The sequence below is a fragment of the Rhinopithecus bieti genome, unplaced genomic scaffold (genome assembly GCF_001698545.2).
Source record: "Rhinopithecus bieti isolate Rb0 unplaced genomic scaffold, ASM169854v2 scaffold_19939, whole genome shotgun sequence".
NCBI lineage: Eukaryota > Metazoa > Chordata > Mammalia > Primates > Cercopithecidae > Rhinopithecus > Rhinopithecus bieti.
In genome coordinates, this window is record NW_016810019.1 from 3,938,820 (window position 1) to 3,958,705 (window position 19,886).

General features: G+C 41.1%; 1 protein-coding gene across 6 annotated transcripts in view; it reads left to right on the top strand.

The window, feature by feature from the left end:
- MAK (male germ cell associated kinase) overlaps nucleotides 1-16,737 on the top strand; it is a 75,973-nt gene extending 59,236 nt beyond the window's left edge. The window contains exons 12-16 of one of the 6 annotated variants that reach the window (XM_017891145.1): nucleotides 2,611-2,742; nucleotides 4,939-5,011; nucleotides 7,837-7,956; nucleotides 15,404-15,496; nucleotides 16,698-16,737. In XM_017891145.1, the coding sequence (XP_017746634.1) occupies nucleotides 2,611-2,742; nucleotides 4,939-5,011; nucleotides 7,837-7,956; nucleotides 15,404-15,491 (413 nt within the window). In that variant the 3' untranslated portion in view covers nucleotides 15,492-15,496; nucleotides 16,698-16,737. Of the gene's footprint in view, nucleotides 1-2,610; nucleotides 2,743-4,938; nucleotides 5,012-7,836; nucleotides 7,957-8,266; nucleotides 8,477-10,309; nucleotides 10,474-14,069; nucleotides 15,962-16,697 lie in introns of those variants that run through there. The other 5 variants (XM_017891148.1, XM_017891146.1, XM_017891147.1 and 2 more) reach the window with 5 other exon arrangements.
- Nucleotides 16,738-19,886: the final 3,149 nt, after the last annotated feature.

A 19,886-nucleotide genomic window follows, 5' to 3' on the forward strand; every position in this document is an offset into this window, starting at 1 on the left:
TGGAGATTGCAGTGAGCTGAGATCCGGCGACTGCACTCCAGCTTGGGCGACAGAGCGAGACTCCGTCTCAAAAATAAATAAATAAATAAATAAACAAATAAATAAAATATAGATTTTCAAATGCTCTTTCCTAATGATCTGGTGTACTTTTTTTTTTTTTTTTAAAACAGACTCTCGATCTGTCATCCAGGCTGGAGTGCAGTGGTGGGACCTCAGCTCACTGCAACCTCTGTCTCCCAGGTCTTAAATAGACCTTGAGGCCAGGAATGGTGTCTCACACCTGTAATCCCAGCACTTTGGGAGGCTGAGGCGGCAGATCAACTGAGGTTGGGAGTTGGAGACTAGCCTGACCAACATGGAGAAACCCTGTCTCTATTGAAAATACAAAGTTAGCCGGGTGTGATGGCACATACCTGTAATCCCAGCTACTCAGGAGGCTGAGGCAAGAGAATCACTTGAACCTGGGAGGTGGAGGTTTTGGTGAGCTGAGATCGTGCCATTGCACTCCAACCTGGGCAACAAGAGCAAAAGTCTGTCTAAAAAAAAAAAAAAACAGACCTTGAATTAAACTAATTATCTTCAATAATTTACTTACCTTCCTTTTACTTTAAAATACTTACTTTAAAAAAAAAAGCCAATTTAGGAATATTGCCAAGGCCAACTGGATTAACAACATTATTTAAATATTCAGAACTCATTCTTCTCATTCTTTGTTGAACTATAGTTATGAGAACTGTGTTCACACCGATTTTTAATGTTTTACCCCCTACCTTGCACTTCCTTTCTGGGTCCTCCCGAGTAGCTGGGATTACAGGCAGGCACCACGACACCCAGCTAATTTTTTTGTATTCTTTTAAGTAGAGGCAGGGTCTTGCCATGCTGACCAGACTGCTCTCAAACTCCTGACCTCAGGTGATCCACCTGCCTCGGCCTCCCAAAGTGCTGGGATCACAGGCGTGGGCCACCATGCCCAGCCTAAAGATGTTTTTAATATGAGTAATTGCCACCAAGTGCATCTTTATGGTCAGGTAGTTGCCTTTTTTTGTCTTTTTTTTTTTTTTGAGATGGAGTCTCGCTCTGTTGCCCAGGCTAGCGTGCAGTAGCACGATCTCAGCTCACCACAACCTCTGCCTCCCGGGTTCAAGCAATTCTCCTGCCTCTTGCCCAGCTAATTGTTGTATTTTTAGTAGAGACAGTGTTTCACTATGTTGGCCAAGCTGGTCTCAAACTCCTGACCTCGTGAGCCACCCGCCTCAGCCTCCTAAAGTGCTGGGATTACAGGCATGAGCCACTGCGCCCAGACAGTAGTTGCCTATTATAGTTTGAGTCGTAGTTTTATTAGGGAAGTCAAATCCTTTAAAGAAAGGGAATTACTTGCCTGATGAAGTGTTTCCTTAGAGAACTGATAATGGGTAACTTTTGAGGCTCAGTATTTCTGGTTTCAAAATAAGGACATTATTACATATCTCATAAATATGAAACCTTTCTAAGGAATTCAGCTTGCAAAAAGCAAAAGCGCAACTGACTGGAGACAGTTTTGACTTCCTAAATCGATGGAGTCCCCAGTGATTATTTCAGCACTAGATAAAGAAAACTCTCCGTGAATGACCTAAAGGCATAGAATGGGCAAGTTCACTCTAATTTAATTATCAGTGAAAAGCAAACAAGCTCAAGAAGTTTTCAAGTCTCTTAGGAACAGGTTGAAACAACTCCCTTTGACCACTAGTATCACAGCCCAAGGCTGAATGGACATTTCACAGATTTCAGAAAATCATAAGTAATTAAAACTGTCCTTTTTCCAAGTACGTTTGCAATGCCTTCTTTCTGGTGCACAGGGCATAGACTTTCCATTTTACTGTGTCTCACATACAAATAAGTGCTACAGGCGGAGCTTCCTATCTCCGAACTTCAAAGGTTTTCCTGAGTTCTTAGTCATGTGTCTGTTTTCCCTGCTACACCAAGGGTCAGGCCAAGAATATACGCTCAAAACAAGTGACATGAAAATGTCATGTTGGGTCGGGTGTGGTGGCTAACACCTGTAATCTCAGCACTTTGGGAGGCCAAGGTGAACGGATCACTTGAGGCCAGGAGTTTGAGACCAGCCTGGCCAACATGGTGAAATCCCCTCTCTACTAAAAATACAAAAATTAGCCAAGCATGCTGTTGGGCGCTTGTAATCCCAGCTACTCGGGAGGCTGAGACACAAGAATCACTTGAACCCGGGAGGTGGAGGCTGCAGTGAGCCGAGATCACACCACGGCACCTCCAGCCTGGGAGACAGAGAGAGACCCTGTCTCAAAAAAACAAAAAAAAAGTCGTGTTGTTGAAGAAAAATTTTTGTGACACCTCATTTTTTACAAGACCCTTAGCAAGAACATCAAATGTTATTATATTATAGAAAATATCTTCTGCCTATAAAGTATACTGTCAGCATCCCAGAGGGTTGTGCTAAGGACTTCATCAGAAAGCAAGTATCTGCTACAGTTTCACCTACATTTATTTCCATTCTCCTGTCCAAGGTATCTCTAGTCTTTGTTTGAATGTATTACACGTTTCCTTTAAGTTTATGATCCGCTCTAACCTGCGAAGCGGCTGCTTTGTTCTTCTCAGGTGTGAATCCCAAGAACGTGTCCTTGATGGCCAGTGGAAAGGAAATAAGCCCCCACACTTGGAGCAACCAGTTATTCCCCAAGTCACTGGGACCCGTCGGGGCAGAAGTCGCTTTCAAAAGGAGCAGTGCAGGTAACGCACGAATACAAAATGTACATGTACGTGGTTTTCCTTTATAGATGTCTACTTTTAAGTATACTGCAGTGCTCTTCCAACCAAGATATGTGTGCACTGGGGAGACACACAAAGGTTTTCCGCTACACTCTCCCTAGGGGGAGCCCTGCTCTGCTGGAGCAGTCATGGAGTTGTAACACTGCCTCTTCAGTAAAACTGTTTTCAGCTGGATGAGCGTGGTGGTTCACACCTGTAATCCCAGAACTTTGGGAGGCGGAGGTGGGCAGGTCCCTTGAGCTTAGGAGTTCGAGATCAACCTGGCCAACATGGTGGAACTGTGCCTCTATATTAAAAAGTACAATAATAAAAAAAAAAGGTTTTTCCATTAATTCTTGAGTATAGCTAGTTTTAAGGATATTCTCAACCTCCATCTGAGTCTTTCCTGAAATGGATCTGCCCTAGCAGGGAGTCTCTATTCTGAAAAGAAGACTTCTCACTGGCTACCATGGTGCATTTTCTTTTTCCTCAAAATGTAAAAATATCTGGGGTGCCAATGAAACGGAAATTCTGGTATGTTGATGTCACTGTTGAGAGAGTCAGTAACTTTGATTTGATGACTGAGGAACAGATCCTTTTTAAAGTCACAGAGTCTTAACAGTTCTCCCTGCTTGAGTTCTTAGCTGACAGGTAATTTTAAATGTTTTTTTAATTTTTTTTATGAGATCAATATATGAATTTTGATCTGTAACTTTGAAGAGTGTTTGAAGAATAGAGGGGCAAAGCTATCACAAAACCCCTTTTGTTCCCAACTATCTATTTGTATTAGCGAGATTTCTTAGTGCTTCTGTCTCCAGAAAGGAATAAGAAAGAAGAGAGAAAATGGCCCTGATGCTGTGATTCCAGCAATAAATACTCATTTGTTGATACATGAACTAGTTGAAAATAGCCTCACCTTTCTCATTAAGAGATGCGTTTGCAAAAAACTGAATTTTCATGTTTAGTAATCAAAATATATCATATTCAACTTTTTTGATTAATTATATACAATGAATCATTGTAATTATAACTAACTTTGTATAGTATGTTAATATCCTTATGGTTACAAGAAATTTTTTTAAAATGTAATTTATACATATTTTAGAGTGGCCAATTTTAAGACTTTTAAGCCTAAGATTACATTTGGATAAAATTTGGAAGCTGAGGTATAAATAAAAATATAATTTGAAGGGAAAAGGAATTAATGTGAAATGTCCAAGTGTCAAAAAGGAACTTGTTCATGTATTTTTATGTCAATATTGGAGGGCGTAAAATCACTAATAGTTTTGGCCAGGCGCAATGGCCCACTCCTGTAATCCCAGCACTTTGGGAGGCCGAGGTGGGCGAATCACAAGATCAGGAGTTCGAGACCAGCCTGACCAACATGGTAAAACCCCGTCTCTACTAAAAATACAAAAAAAAAAAAAAATTAGCCAGGCATGGTGGCATGCGCCTATAAACCCGGCTGCTCAGGAGGCTGAGGCAGGAGAATCTCTTGAACCCGGGAAGTGGAGGTTGCAGTGAGCCGAGATCACGCCACTGCACTCCAGCCTGGGCGACAGAGCGAGATTCTGTCTCAAAACAAAATCACTAATAGTTTTATTTTTAAAATGCCTATAGTTACAATATGTCAGAAATAACATCCTTTGCAACCGTTAAACTTATGATTAAAAATTTTAAATATCAACTTAAAAGTGTGTGAAGAGGTACAGTTTGTTTTTAAGGTAGGTGATATTGGATCAAAAACTTTGACAATTACCATTATAATAAGTGAGTAGTTTAGTGAGATATTCTGATGTGACATCAATACTCAATACATCGGAACTTTTTATAAGTTTTCCAGATTCTTTAAAAACTCAGCTTATCCATTTAATGTTGCTGAGGTGTCATACACTGCAGCACTGTAATTTACTTATTTTTTCTGCAGATAATTAAAAATAATATTCACTGAACCAACCAATTACACAAATTCAATTAAAGGGCAGTAGAACAACTTTGAGTCTCAGGGCAATATACAGTTGGCATCAAATAAATGCTGTGATGACACATGGGGACATTTTTGCATTTTTAAGGGTTCTTTCTGGGTCTTTTCATTAATCCTCTAATCCATTTTTTCTCTGCTTTTCCTAAAACTTTCTCCTTGCTATTATTCTTTCTTTCCATCTGTCTTCTCTTTAGAAGAAAGCATAATTAAACCAATCGAAAACTATCATGCAATGAAACTTTTCCTGAAAATTAGAGGACCTACAAGGTAATTTCTGGGTGTGAGATGAATGCAATTTGTTCTTTGAATCTCTTGTCTAATTCTCTCTCAACATGTGCCCCTCATCCTGACATAAAAGACCAAGATGATCTGCTTTTAGAAGTCAAATCAGGACTAGGACAAAGAAAAGCATTCTGTCTCATCAAGAATATCTTCCTTCAGTAATTGAGATTTTAAGATGAATATGCTCTCAAAAAGTTATATGCTGGTCTTCTTAAATTAATTATGGAACTTTATAGAAGAAATCAAGGCAAATAATTCTAATGAAAAAAAGATCAAAAGAGTATTTTCTTAATTTTCTGTGATTTCTATTAATCCTGGAATTTTTTTTTTCAAAGTCTGAAAACTCATCTTATTAAGCATGAAACACCACTTTTAAAAAAAGGTTAGGCTGGGTTGCGGTGGTTTCCACCAACCTGTTAATTCCCAGCACCTTCAGGAGGCCGAGCCGCGGCAGATCATTGAGGCATCAAAGAAGATCCTAGGACTATCCTGGGCCAACAGGTGGTGAAACCCCGTCTCTACTAAAATACAAAATTTGCTGGGTGTGGTTGCGTAGCGCCTGTAATCCTTAGTACTTCGGGAGGCTGAGGCAGGAGAATCGCTTTGGAACCCGGGAGGCGGAAGGTTGCAGTGAGTCGAGATTGCGCCACTGCACTCCCAGCCTGGCAACAGAGGCCAAGGGAAACTCCATCTTCAAATAAATAAAATAAATAATTTTTTTTTTTTAAAAAAAAAGGTTAACTGGGTTAATAAAGACGGTGGATTTCCTAGGGGTTCAGTGTCACTGGTTTCAACAGTGCTAACCACTGGCTCCAATCTGAAAATTCACAGCATACAAGGTACTTCAAATAATAAGCCAAAATAATTCAAGAAGACCTAATTTTCTGGTCATTTTTTTCCCCTAACAACTTCTTTCTCCAATAAGAAGCATCATATAAGTGTTCAATGCATGAATCCTAGAGTCTGACGTATCCCCATTTCGTCACTCACCAGCTTTTGTGGTTTGGGACAAGTAGTTTAAGCCAGCTTTCCCGTCCATAAAATGGACGAAATTTCCTTAGGTATTCTTATATAACCCTACCTGGAATTTTGTCAGATGCTATGCATTTAATAAGTGTTTGCTCTGCTGATGAGGATGAGAGCAAGAGACATGACTGAAGCTGCTAGTGAATACAATCACTGCTTTGAATTTCCTTCCTCAAATTTTTCTCAAGTAAAAGGTTAAAGTAGGCAGCAGCTGAACTTATGCAAAATGCAGTAGGGTTAAACATGTATAGACTGAGAGCATGTGCTTACCGTATACAATCCTTTAGGGGCTGATAACATAATATTGCACTTTAACATTTGTTGCTTCACGAGCAGACATCTGTTGAAGCCTGACATGCCATGAGAGACCTCAGGGACACAAGAGCCCAGTGTTGAGACGTGTGAACAGATAACACCATGGAGAAAACACTCTGTTTACTCAACAGTGCTTTGAAACCACGAGGGTGATCAGAGCCCCGTTTCGCCTTCTAGAGATAAACCTGTCTCCTTGCAGAGCTAGCTCCACCTGTCACTTCTGGTTGTCGTTTGTCTTCAGTCAGCTTCCTGCTGGTGCAGCAGCTCCGCTAGATCTTGACATCCCAGTGGCCAGATCCCATGGGCAGTGCTGGTCCCATCCGAGTCCTCTGCCTCATCTCCCATTCCTTTTTCCACACTCAGTGTGTATTCTCTTGGATTTCCATACCCTGTTCCTCCTACCACCCCCCTCTCTACCTGTTCTCTTGCTCCATGGGGTCCTTTTCTCTCCTGTCCCTTAATGCTGATGTTCCTTGCGGGGTCTACTCCAGGTCTCTGCGCATTCGCAGTCCCTCTGAGCTGGCTCCTCCAAGCCCACAACTCGGTAACCACCACACCCTGATCATTACCAGTCTCCATGCCTGCCCACTTGCCCTCTGCCTGCCACAATTTGAATGTCCTCTGGGTACCATGTCTTTCCCCCCATCCTCATTCTCCTCCTATGTTGCTATCCATGGACAATGCACCCAGTTACCTGAGGTACAAACTTAGTTTATATTCCCCTCTTTCCCTGCCACCTCCACCCCGTGAACCTGCTTTGTTCCCTTCTTCTTCACCCTCTGCCACTGTTGTGGTTCAGACCCTCATCCTCTCTCATTTCAGCTATTAGCAGTGACTTCCTGACTGGTCTCCAGACTCTAGATTTTTCCTCATCAATACATCCCCATGCTACCGCCACACTGAGCATGCACCAAGTGATGATGATGATGGTGACCATAATGATGGCAATGATGCTAGCTGACATTTAATGAGTACAGATTCTATGCCACGTGCTCTGAAGAGTCTCATCAATCCCTACAACAACCCTACGAGAATAGGTCCACTTACAACCATTTTACAGAACGAAGACAGACACAGAGAGCACTTCGGAGATGGGGGCTTCGCAGTCGGAAACAGCCCCATACTAAGAAGTGGGGTCGTGAGAAAGCCTGTCATGTTCAGGGTGAACTGAACACCCCTGGGCCTTGAGTTCAGACTCCAGCTCAGTCTCTTACTAACTGTGAGAAGTTAGGCAAGTTACTCAACGTCGGAGAGCCACACGATATGGATAATAATGTGGATAATAATGTGATCTCAGAGGGCTGTTGTATGGATGGAATAAGAATATCTGTAACAAGCACAGTATAGTGGCTAGAACATAGTAGATGCTGAAAAGTAGTATTTAGAGGTAATGGGGGAGTATTCAATGTTATTCTACTGTACCTAAAATATTCACCTTCTGACTGTGAAACTTTATGATATGTCACTAGGAAATCTTGGAAGCTATGCTACTTACAATCAGTCAGGATATATTCCTTCCTTTCTCAAAAAAGAAGTGCAGTCAGCTGGCCAGAGGATCCACTTAGCACCTCTCAATGCAACGGCTTCAGGTAAGAACAACTTCAGATACAGTTTTCTAGATTCCTGAGCAGAAAGGAGCATTTTCCTTTTTAAGTTTATGCAGTCACTTTTCCCAGCAAAGACTTTTAGTCAGCCTCACCTCATTAATGCATTTCTTTTGTTTTACCAAAATGTCCTATTTTCTTCCAAAATGTGCATTTGAGGGTCTAATAATTATAAGAAGAGCTACCTCTAATTAAGTGGTGACTCTCTGCCAGGCACAGTGTAAAGGGCTTACTGGGATTATATCATTTAATCCTCATGATAACCTGATGATGTAGCTAGATCTCTTCTTTACAGATGACGAAATGTAGGTGAAGTAACTTACTTGAGGTCACACAGCTAGTGGAGCTGGGATAGAAACTCAACTTAATCCACTTCCAAAGAGTGTGCCGTGCTGCACAGTGAGATGTGAGAAAATGCCTTTTCCAGAGCCCTCTGCCCAGGACCTGGCACAGGGTGAAAGCTTAATAAATGCTGACACTCTATTTGTGAATGAGTCAACATGAGGTGTGTCTCTACAGTTCCATCTTAGGGCGTAGAAATGAGTGGTGGCAGGACTTTCACACCTGCCTTTTGCTTTGCAATAGTATTCGGCGGGGAAGGGTTTATCTCTCCACCCTCCAGCGATATGCCTAACTGAGGTAAGCCTGCTCCCCAGTGGCGTGGCATGTGACAGCCACATGTGGGGGTACACACTTGAAATGGAGGGTGATGATTCTGTACTTAAGCCAGTCAGATTTGACCATGAATGGCCTCTGAATCATTTTAATCTGAAATAGATATCCTTAGTGAGGCACCAAAAATAAACATTGAGGCAAATTATTAGAACTTTGATAAGATACCTAATTGTAGTTTAATTTATTTATTTTAACTCTTTTTTATAGAGAAAAAGCCTTGCTCTATCACCCAGGCTGGAGTGCAGTGATGCAATTATGGTTCACTGCAGCCTCGAATTCCTGGGCTCAAGTGATCCTCCTGCCTCGGCCTTCTGAGTAGATGGGAATACAGGTGCACACCACCACGCCCAGCTAATTCAAAATTTTTTTTTGTAGGAACAGGGTTTTGTTTGTTTCCAAGCTGATTTTTTTTTTTTTTTTTTTTTTGAGACGGAGTCTCGCTCTGTCGCCCGGGCTGGAGTGCAGTGGCCGGATCTCAGCTCACTGCAAGCTCCGCCTCCCGGGTTTACGCCATTCTCCTGCCTCAGCCTCCCGAGTAGCTGGGACTACAGGCGCCCGCCACCTCGCCCGGCTAGTTTTTTGTATTTTAGTAGAGACGGGGTTTCACCGTGTTAGCCAGGATGGTCTTGATCTCCTGACCTCGTGATCCGCCCATCTCGGCCTCCCAAAGTGCCGGGATTACAGGCTTGAGCCACCGCGCCCGGCCGCCAAGCTGATCTTGACTCCTGGGCTCAAGCAATCCTCCCACCTTGGCCTCCCCAAACTCTGGGATTACAGGGATGAGCAACTATGCCTGGCCTGTAGTTTAATTTAAAAGTTGACTCTGAAAGTATGCTCACAGCCTATCCTAACCACTATCTTATATTAAAACCCTTGATTAGATATGCCAGTCTTTAAAGTTCACAGTATTGAAGCTAAAAATGTATAAAGCCTGGACTTCTTTAATTTTTTATTTCTTGCCACAACAGAACTGCTTAAGTAGTACTGCAGTTACCTTATCTGTGAAAAGAATTGCTTCATTATCTTTCCGTTGAAACAAAATAAGTAAACATTTTATATACAGCAGTGATATTTATAAAGCCTCAAATATTTAAGCAAGCTTTATGAGTCATTCATTTAGAAATATAAAATTTTATTATTATTATTTTTTTTAGATGGAGTCTTGCTCTGTTGCCTAGGCTGGAGTGCAGTGGTGTAATCTCAGCTCACTGCAACCTCCACCTCCCGGGTTCAAACAATTCTCCTGCCTCAACCTCCCCAGTAGCTGGGATTACAGGCATGCACCACCATGCCCAGCTAATATTTTTGGATTTTTAGTAGAGACGCAGTTTCACCGTGTTGGTCAGGCTGGTCTCGAACTCCTGACCTCAAATGATCCACCTGCCTTGGTCTCCCAAAGTGCTGGGATTACAGGTGTGAACCACTGTACCCAGCCACATTTTATATTTTTAATATAAAAGCAGAAAATCATAATGTGTCAAATTATTTTGTTACCTGGGTATCTACTCTTACAAATCAAGAGTGGGTCTTTTAAAATATTTTGTAAGATATTGAAGGCCTTTATATATTAATTATTCTATCCAATTAGCATGCATATTCCTGTTTTCGTTTTTTTAAGTAAATGCTTTTTCTTAACTTTTCATTTCTTTACTTTGCTTATCAGAATTTTCTCCAGATGGTGATTGGAGGAAAGGTAAAAAATGAAGTAAATATTAATCACTCTCAAGTGGTCAATGCAAATCCTTAGAAAAACACTGTTCTGTAAGAGATGTGTCTTCCTGTCATCCCAGTTGGGTGACAGTTTCCCACAAGAAAATAACACCAGGTCATTACCATATTTACTCAACTATTTCCCCCTTCTTCATAGTCTCGTCTTTGCTCTTCTTTCTCCCCTTCAAGTTTTTTTGTTTTGTTTTGTTTTTTGTTTTTGTTTTTTTGTTTTTATTGAGACGGAGTCTTGCTCTGTCACCAGGCTGGAGTGCAGTGGCGCAATCTCAGCTTCCTACTGCAACCACCACCTGGGTTCAAGCAATTCTTCTGCCTCAGCCTCCCTAGTAGCTGGGACTACAGGTGCGCACCACGACGCCCAGCTAATTTATGTATTTTTAGTAGAGGTGGGGCAGGATGATCACAATCTCTTGACCTCGTGATCTGCCTGCCTCGACCTCTCAAAGTGCTGGGATTACAGGCGTGAGCCACCGCACCCGGCCTCTACCCTTAAATTTTGAGACGGAAAATCAATGTCTTCCTCCCCATGTGATCTCTCCTTCAAACTTCCTAATACTTCCTTACTCCTTGCCTTGAAACTAACAACAAGGACTTGGAGGAGTGACTTCTGTTCTACACAGCACCCTTTAGGATCACTTTAGAAGTGCGGGATCCTGTGTTAAGCACTCTGTGTACATTAACTCATTAATTCTCCCATGGCTCTATTCCAGCAGGTACTATTATGATCTGCATCTTACACAAGTTTTATATCTTGCTAACAGTTACATCATAGTGGCATCAACGAAATCCATTAACTAAAGGCAAACTTCTTTCGTTTAGCACAGATTTTCTACAAGAAGTTAAATGTCCTTGATAGGACAGATGCAGTTTTTAAACGCAGAGCAAGCATTACAAGGCTCGCTATCCCGCTCTTGCGGGGCGTTGAGGTGTGGGGTGGTCCCACTAAGGCACAAAAGCATTTCTTGCCCTGCCACGAGATCTGGGCTCCTCTCAGCTGTTGGGTTATTCACCAAAGGTACTTGAGTCCTAAAATTCTAGTATATCTAGGAAAGGAACCCTAAATCTCAACTCTACCCCCGTCTTAGCACAATGATTCCCTCTTGAAAAAGTTTTACAAAACACTGTCCTGAACACAATTTCATTTAAAACCATTTAGGACTTGACTTAGGTGATGTCATGACCTGGAAAAAGGCTTCTCTTTTTGTTACTCCCCAAAGCTCTCAATTCTTGCCCTCAGAGCCTCACTCATTAGCTTAATGCCATGCTCCCTTTTCCCTCTCTGAATAAGCTGGGCTTACTGCCTCTCTCCCGCTCTCTACTCCCCTCCTACGCTGTCTCTTCTACTCCTACTTTGACCTATGACCCACATGGGTGAGCTCACTAATTTAGCAGACAGAGGCTCGTTTCTCTTCCAATGGCTGTAACTAAAGGGCTCTTCCTAGAAAACATGGTGCCCTAACTGGCCTTTGTAGACACATTGTCCCTGACTTTGTTAGATAGCTTTTTAGTGGCTTTGACTTTGAGAATTTTAGCCTAGTAAAAGACTGGAATAAAAGGACCTGTCAAACCATGGAGTGGGAAGCTGTTGGCCTCCCTGCCTCCACCAAACTACACCACAGTCAGGCTGCCATCTTACCCAGGATGTCCCCACTCAATATCTTGTTCACCCGTGCTGAAGTTAGTAGCTTGTCAGGACCACGTGCTCACAGAATTCCCTCCTACCTCCCAGTTTTACAGAAAATTTAAGAAAAACTGCCAACCATGCCAGTAAATATGGGATAGCTAGGGCTGGGGATACAAAATGGTCAGATTCATTTCAGTATTAACACTTAGAGTTTAATCTAAGAATGGCAGCTACTACACAGTGTGAAGAGATATTTAAACCCCAGATGCAAAAAGCAAACACCCCTCCTCAGATACAATCCCTGTGATACCTTAGCTCTCAATTCGAGGTGAGGAAAGCATGAAGGAAGGACTGAAGAAGGCATCAAAATTCTCTGTAAAATGATCTCCTGCTTTGTCCTTTGAAATGTTGAAGCAGTTTTAGCTCATAAATTGTTCAGATAACAAATGTTCAAGAAATTTTAAATTTTCACAAATTTTAAACAGTCAGATATATGAATGAAACAACCTTGTAATTAAAAGTTTAGGATCCGGCCGGGCGCGGTGGCTCACACCTGTAATCCCAGCACTTTGGGAGGCCGAGGCGGGCAGATCACGAGTTCGGGAGATCGAGACCATCCTGGCTAACACGGTGAAACCCCATCTCTACTAAAAAAATACAAAAAATTAGCCGGGCATGGTGGCGGGTGCCTGTAGTCCCAGCTACTCCGGAGGCTGAGGCAGGAGAATGGTATGAACCCAGGAGGTGGAGCTTGCAGTGAGCCGAGATTGCGCCACTGCACTCCAGCCTGGGCGACAGAGCGAGACTCCGTCTCAAAAAAAAAAAAAGAAAAAAAAAGTTTAGGATCCTACCATTTCAGGGAGTTGTGTTCCCACCCATGATTTTCCCAATGAGAAATGAAGTATTGGCTGGGTGCGATGGCTCACACCTGTAATCCCAGCACTTTGGGAGGCTGAGGTGCGTGGATCATTGGCAAGGCTGAGGTGGGTGGATCACCTTAGGTCAGGAGTTCCAGACCAGCCTGGCCAACATGGAAAAACTCCATCTCTACTAAAAATACAAAACTAGCGGGGCGTGGTGGTGCGCCCCTGTAATCCCAGCTGCTCAGAAGGCTGAGGCAGGAGAATCGCTTGAACTCAGGAGGTGGAGGTTGCAGCAAGCTGAGATCGCTCCATTGCACTCCAGCCTGCGCAACAAGGGCGAAACTCTGCCTCATTAAAAAACAAAACAAAACAAACAAACAAAAAAAACACACAAAAAACTTCACTATAAAACCCACATTTTAATTTTTAAAAAGAAATCTATTACAGGACCCCATGTGTGTTTCTCCATGAAGCCACAGTTTTATAGATTCACAATTCCAAATACATTTTTCTGTAGTGATACCGTGTGAATATTATTTAGATGTAACCACAGTGTGACATTACAAAGTCACTAACACTGTGGGTGTTGCCCATTGAATTTGAGCCAATAATTTTTCTTGGTCTTCTTCCCTGGCATTGCCTATCTAAAAATAAAATATTGAAAATAGCAGCGTCAGCACTATAAACCAGGAATGTTGGCTCTTCAGCTACTGAAAATTCTTTTTTTTTCTTTTTTGAGACGGAGTTTCACTCTTGTCGCCCAGGCTGGTGTGCAACGATACGATCTTGGCTCACTGCAACCTCTGCCTCCCGGGTTCAAGTGATTCTCCTGCCTCAGCCTCCTGAGTAGCTGGGATTAGTCACCCGCCACCACGCTCAGCTGACTTTTTTGTATTTTTAGTAGAGACGGGGTTTCACCATGTTGGCCGGGCTGGTCTCGAACTCCTGACCTCAGGTGATCCACTCGCCTCAGCCTCCCAAAATGCTAGGATTACACGTGTGAACCACTGTGCCCGGCCAGCTATTGGAAATTCTAATTGATGTCAACATAATAGTACACTACAATTTTTGGTTTTAACATTTAAAAAGCCTCTGAGTTAATCTTTTAAACATAAATTCAATTTTCCCCATCAAATGAGAGGATGAATTTCTTTGAGTTTGATAAGCAAATGAGTAAAACCCTATTTTCCGAATCTGATTTCTTTCAGAATATACCTGGAACACAAAAACTGGTCGGGGGCAGTTTTCAGGACGTACTTACAATCCTACAGCAAAAAACCTAAATATTGTGAACCGTGCACAGCCCATTCCCTCAGTGCACGGGAGGACAGACTGGGTGGCCAAGTACGGAGGCCACCGGTAGGAGTCTGTGGTGTGAAACCCCACAGCATTGCTCCGTAGAGTACGTGCAAGTTCCTTGACCCTGGGAAATGTCTACAGATGTCTATTTCTACTGAGTTCTGGAAGAAATATGCAAAAGTGGGTACTTGGAAGAGCAAAAATCATCCCCTATTTTATTTATTTCCAAGAAATGCATTTTCTTAGAATCATTGCCCACAGTGTTCATATATGGGTAGGATGTTACAAAGTATTGAATAAACTATTTGCCAAAGTATGAAGTATTTGATCTACAATTTAATAAATAGTAAATCCAGTAAGAACTCTTAAAAAACAAAAACAAAAAACAAAAAACAAATTTCCAGAAAATGTTTAGAGTGTTTTAGTTTTCATTTGTTGTATGTGCCCAAATGGTTTAGTAGTTCTTCACTTTGCTGTGATTGGCTCAAGAGGTTTGTCTTTTGTTTCTGTACAGCAGTTGGGCCAACCTCTGCTGGCTGTCAGCTGTGGTTCTTATTTGGCTAAGGCTCTGTGCTGCCATTTTGTCAATGACAGAAAGATTGCAAAAATTTGTTTTTCTTCTTTGAAGCTATGGGAGCGATGGTAAATTCAATCTTGAGCAGGATGTCTTTTTTTTTTTTTTTTTATGAGGTCATGTTTCACTCTTGTCCAAGCTAGAGTGCAGTAGCACCATCTTGGCCTACTACAACCTCTACCTCCTGGGTTCAAGTGATTTTCCTGCCTCAGCCTCCCGAGTAGCTGGGATTAGAGGCGTGCACCACCACGCCCAGCTAATTTTTGTAGTATTAGGAGAGACAGGGTTTCACCATGTTGGTCAGGTTCAGGCTTGTCTCAAACGAGTCAGGTGATCCACCTGCCTCGGCCTCCCAAAGTGTGGGGATTACAGGTGTGAGCCACAGTGCTCAGCTTTTTTTTGTTTGTTTGTTTTTAAGAAATAAATGTATCTTTAACATAGAGAGTATCAAAGTTACACCACCTGGTTTTAGTAGACCGCCTATATTTTGATCCTGACAGTACAGCTTCTATGAATTCAAGGTGACTGTCAAACCCGATGGCTTGATGACTTCGATATTAACCAAGTCAAGGTTCTCTTGGTTTGACATCAGTAATAAAGTTTTGGAAACTGTGTTTGATGCTGGTTCATTGGACTCTTCAAACTGCTTTGTTTCTGTGTCCCTACCAGACAAAAAGATGAAGCGTGCCAGCTGGTTCCCCCAAGCCAACTCATGCTGCTGACCACTGACTCAGCTCTGACGTTCACATTCCTCTAAAGCAAGTGCGTTCAGCTGCTGGGGCAGTGATATCACATAGTACACATATTATTGTCTTAGTTTATTTCCAAACTGGTATTTTAAATAGACACTTTGAACTTTGGGCTACTCTGTTTAAACTTGCCCCTTTCTGGGCTGGACCTTAGTACTGTAAATTCTTTTTAAAGAATAATAATGTTATCAACTGAGATTTTTATGTATTTTGTGACTTTTGTAACAACTGCTATTGTAATAGGTGTCATCTTGTGGGCATTATCCAAGGCATATTATAAAATAATAATAATGATATTTTTGTATAGAAGATTCAACTGTTCAGATGTAAAATGCTGAAAACTGTTAAAATCTAAAGAGTAATTTATCCTAGGGGTAATGGTTATATGTATTTGTACAGTTTAATGTCTCAAAGCTGTGCAGTCTTTTGTGTTACTGGGAAACTTTTAAACTCTGAATAGACATTAAAATAAATATGGTTAACTAGTGTGTTTTCATTATGTTTTTAAACCTTATATCCTGAATTCTATTTGTTGTTGTTTTAATTAGTAGTGTTTAAAAAGAGCAGTTTTAGGGCTGGGCAAAGTGGCTCACACCTGTAATCCCAGAACTTTGGGAGGCCTAGGCGGGTGGATCACTTGAGGTCAAGAGTTCAAGACCAGCCTGGCCAAGATGGCGAAACCCCGTCTCTACTAAAAATACACAAAAATTAGCTGGGCACGGTGGTGGGCACCTGTAATCCCAGCTACTTGGGCGGCTAAGGTAGGAGAATTGCTTGAATCTGGGAGGCAGAGGTTGCAGTGCACTGAGATCGTGCCACTACACTCCAGCCTGGGCGACAGAGTGAGACTCCGTCTCAAAAAAAAAAAGCCATTTTATATTTATGAAAGTATTGATCAGAAAGTAGAGTTCCCATATGCCCCTTCATCTCCCCCTCCCTGATTTTCCCTGTTATCAACATCTTGCATTCATGTAGATAATTCATTACAACCGATAAGCCAGTATTGATACATTGTTACTAAAGTCCATAGTTTATAATAGGGTTCACTCTTGTGTTGTACTCTATGGGTTTTGACAAAACGTATAAGGACATGTATCTACCAGTATAGTATAAGAATCGTTTTACTCCCTCAAAATCCTGTCATCTCCCTATTCATCCTTCCCTATCTTGCCCTGAACCTCTGGCCACCGTTGACCTTGTTACTGTCTCCACAGTTTTTCTTTTTCCAGAATTACCTGGGGTCAGAAGTTCGAGACCAGCCTGGCCAACATGATGAAACCCGATCTCTGCTAATAATACAAAAACATTAGCTGGCCGTGGTGGCGCACGCCTGTAATCCCAGCTACTTGGGAGGCTGAGACAGGAGGACTGCTTGAACCCAGGAAGTGGAGGTTGCAGTGAGCCAAGATTGTGCCATTGTACTCCAGCCTGGGCAACAAGAGTGAAACTCGATCTCCAAAAATAAAAAAATAAAATAAATAAATAAAATATAAAAGAAACTGTCAAACTGTCCTCCAAAGTATCTGCACCATTTTGTATTTCCTGCAGCAACGAATGAGAGCTCCTGTTGCTCCATATCCACACCAGTGTTTGGTGGCATCAGTGTTTTGGATTTTGGTCATTCTAATAGATGTGTAGTGGCATCTCATTGCTATTATGCTTTGCACACTCTAATGACATGATGTTGAGCACCTTTTCATATGCATTGCCATCTGTCTATCTTCTTGGGTGAGGTATCTGTTCAGATCCTTTGTCTACCTTTAAATTGGGTTATTTTCTGACTACTGAGTTTTAAGAGTTTGTCTATTTTGGAAAACATTCCTTTATCGGATATGTCTTTGGCAAATATTTTATCCCAATCTATGGCTTGTCTTGTCTTTCTCTTGACAATGTCTTTCAAAGAGCAGGAGTTTTTAAATTTAATGCAGCCTAACTTAATTTTTTCTTGCATAAATTGTGCTTATCATGTCATATCTAAAAAGGTATCACCAAACCCAAGGTCATTTATGATTTTATCCTGTTATTTTCTATGAGGCTTTAAAAAAAAAACAAACAAAAACGTTTTTTATTGATGGGGGTCTCACTCTGTTGTCCAGGTTGGAGTGCAGTGGCACAATCATAGCTCACTGGGCTCAAGCTTCCTCCCCTCCTCAGCCTTCCAAGTAGCTGGGACTGCAGGCGTGTACCACCACAACCAGCTAATAGGAGTTTCATAATTTGCATTTTAAATTTAGATCTGTGATCCATATTTAGTTAATTTTTGTGAAAGATGTAAGTTCTGTATCTTGAGGTTTTTTTCATGTTAATGTCCTGTCATTCCAGCAGTTGCTTTTTTGTTTTTTTTTTTGAGACAGAGTCTCACTCTGACACCCAGGCTGGAGTGCAGTGGCATGATCTCGGCTCAGTGCAGCCTCCACCTCCCAGGTTCAAGCGATTCTCCTGCCCCAGCCTCCTGAGTAGCTGGGATTACAGGTCCCCACCACCATGCCTGGCTAATTTTTGTATTTTTGGTAGAGATGGGGTTTCACCATATTGACCTGTCTGGTCTAGAACTCCTGACCTCAAGTGATCCACCCACCTTGGCCTTCCAAAGTGCTGGGATTACAGGCATGAGCCACTGCACCAGCACATTTGTTGAAAAGTCTACCTTTTTTCTTCATTGACTTGCCTCTGCTCCCTTTGTTAAAGATCATTTGACTGCATTTATGTGGGTCTTTTTCTGGATCCTCTATTCTGTTCCAGATCTATTTGTCTATTCTTTCCCAATACCACACTGTCTTATTTACTTTAGCTTTATAAAAGTTTTGAAGTTGAGTAATGTCAGTCCTCCAATTTGTCTCTCTCCTTCAATATATTATGTTGACTATTAGGGTCTTTTACCCCTCCATATAAACTCTAAAATCAGACTGTCGATATCCACAAAGTAACTTACTGGGATTTTGATTGGGATTACACTGAATCTAGATCAAGTGGGGAGAACTGATATCTTCTCTGACTTCTTTCATTGGTTTTGTAGTTTTTCTCATATAGATCTTGTACATATTTTGTTAGATTTATAGCTAAATATGTGAGGTTTTTTGGTGCTAATGTAAATTATACTGTAATTTTTTCTTCCCCCCCAATACTGTATTTTTAATTTCAAACTTCAATTCTTCGTTGCTGGTATATAAGAAAGCAAATGACTCATATATTAACCTTATATCCTCATACCTGCTATAATCACTTATTAGTTCCAGGAGTTTCTTTGTTGATTCTTTGGGACTTTGCACAGACAATCATGTCATCTGCAAGCAAAACAGTTTTATTTATTCCTTCCTAATCAGTATACCTTTTACTTGCTTCTATTGTCTTATTGCATTAGCTAGGACTTCCAGTATAGCACTGGAGCGGTGAGAGTAGATAGCCTTACCTTGTTCTGGTTTTAGCAGGGAAAACATCTAATTTCTCCCCTTATTAAGTATGATGTTAGCTGTAGGGGTTTTTAAATAGATACGCTTTACCAATTTGAGAAAGCTCCTCTTTCCAGTTTTCTGGGAGTTTGTATTATACATGGATGTTGGATTTTCCCAAATCCATTTTCTGCATTTATTGATGTGCTCATGTGATTTTTCTTCATCAGCCTGTGAATGTGATGTTTACATTAATTGATTTTCAAATCTTGCAACTCAGCCTTGCATGTAAATCCCACTGGATTGTGGTATATTATTCCTTTTCTATATTGTTTGACTTGATTTGCTGATACTTTAGAGGCTTTTTCATTTCTGTTCATGTGTGTGTGTCTGTGTGTGTATTTAGAGAGAATGTGCCTAATGCTGACAACGGGTGAATCAGTGCGACTAGGTGAAGGGTATGTGGCTGCTCCTGAAGATTATTGAAACTTTCCTGTAGATATGAAAATGTTCGAAACAAAATGTTAAAACAACATAAATATATAAAGCAAAGATTTATAAATATAAAAGAAATGATCAGAGTAGGAGGTTTTCTCAGAAAAAAAAATCTAGAGACCCGAAATAAGTAAAGAAATACTTAATAACACAGTAAACTAAGTTTTTCAAAAGTATACCATATAGAACTTTGACCAACAAGGAAAATCTTCACATTCTTCTTAAATACATGTAACTTTCACAAAAAATGTAACCCGATTGTTAGGCCACAAAAAAAAAAATCTTAAATTCTCAAATGTAGAAATATGCAAACCACAATCTCTTTCTACAGTGTAATAAAATTGGAATATCACAAAAAGCCATGGCCCCAAATCTATCCACTTAAAATTCAAAATATTGTTCTAAATAAATGTTTCAAAAAGGAAATATCAAAATTGAAATGAAAAGCCTTTTAGAAATGGACCATAATATACCTCTATATTAACACATGTAACATCCAGCCAAAACAGATCTCAGAAA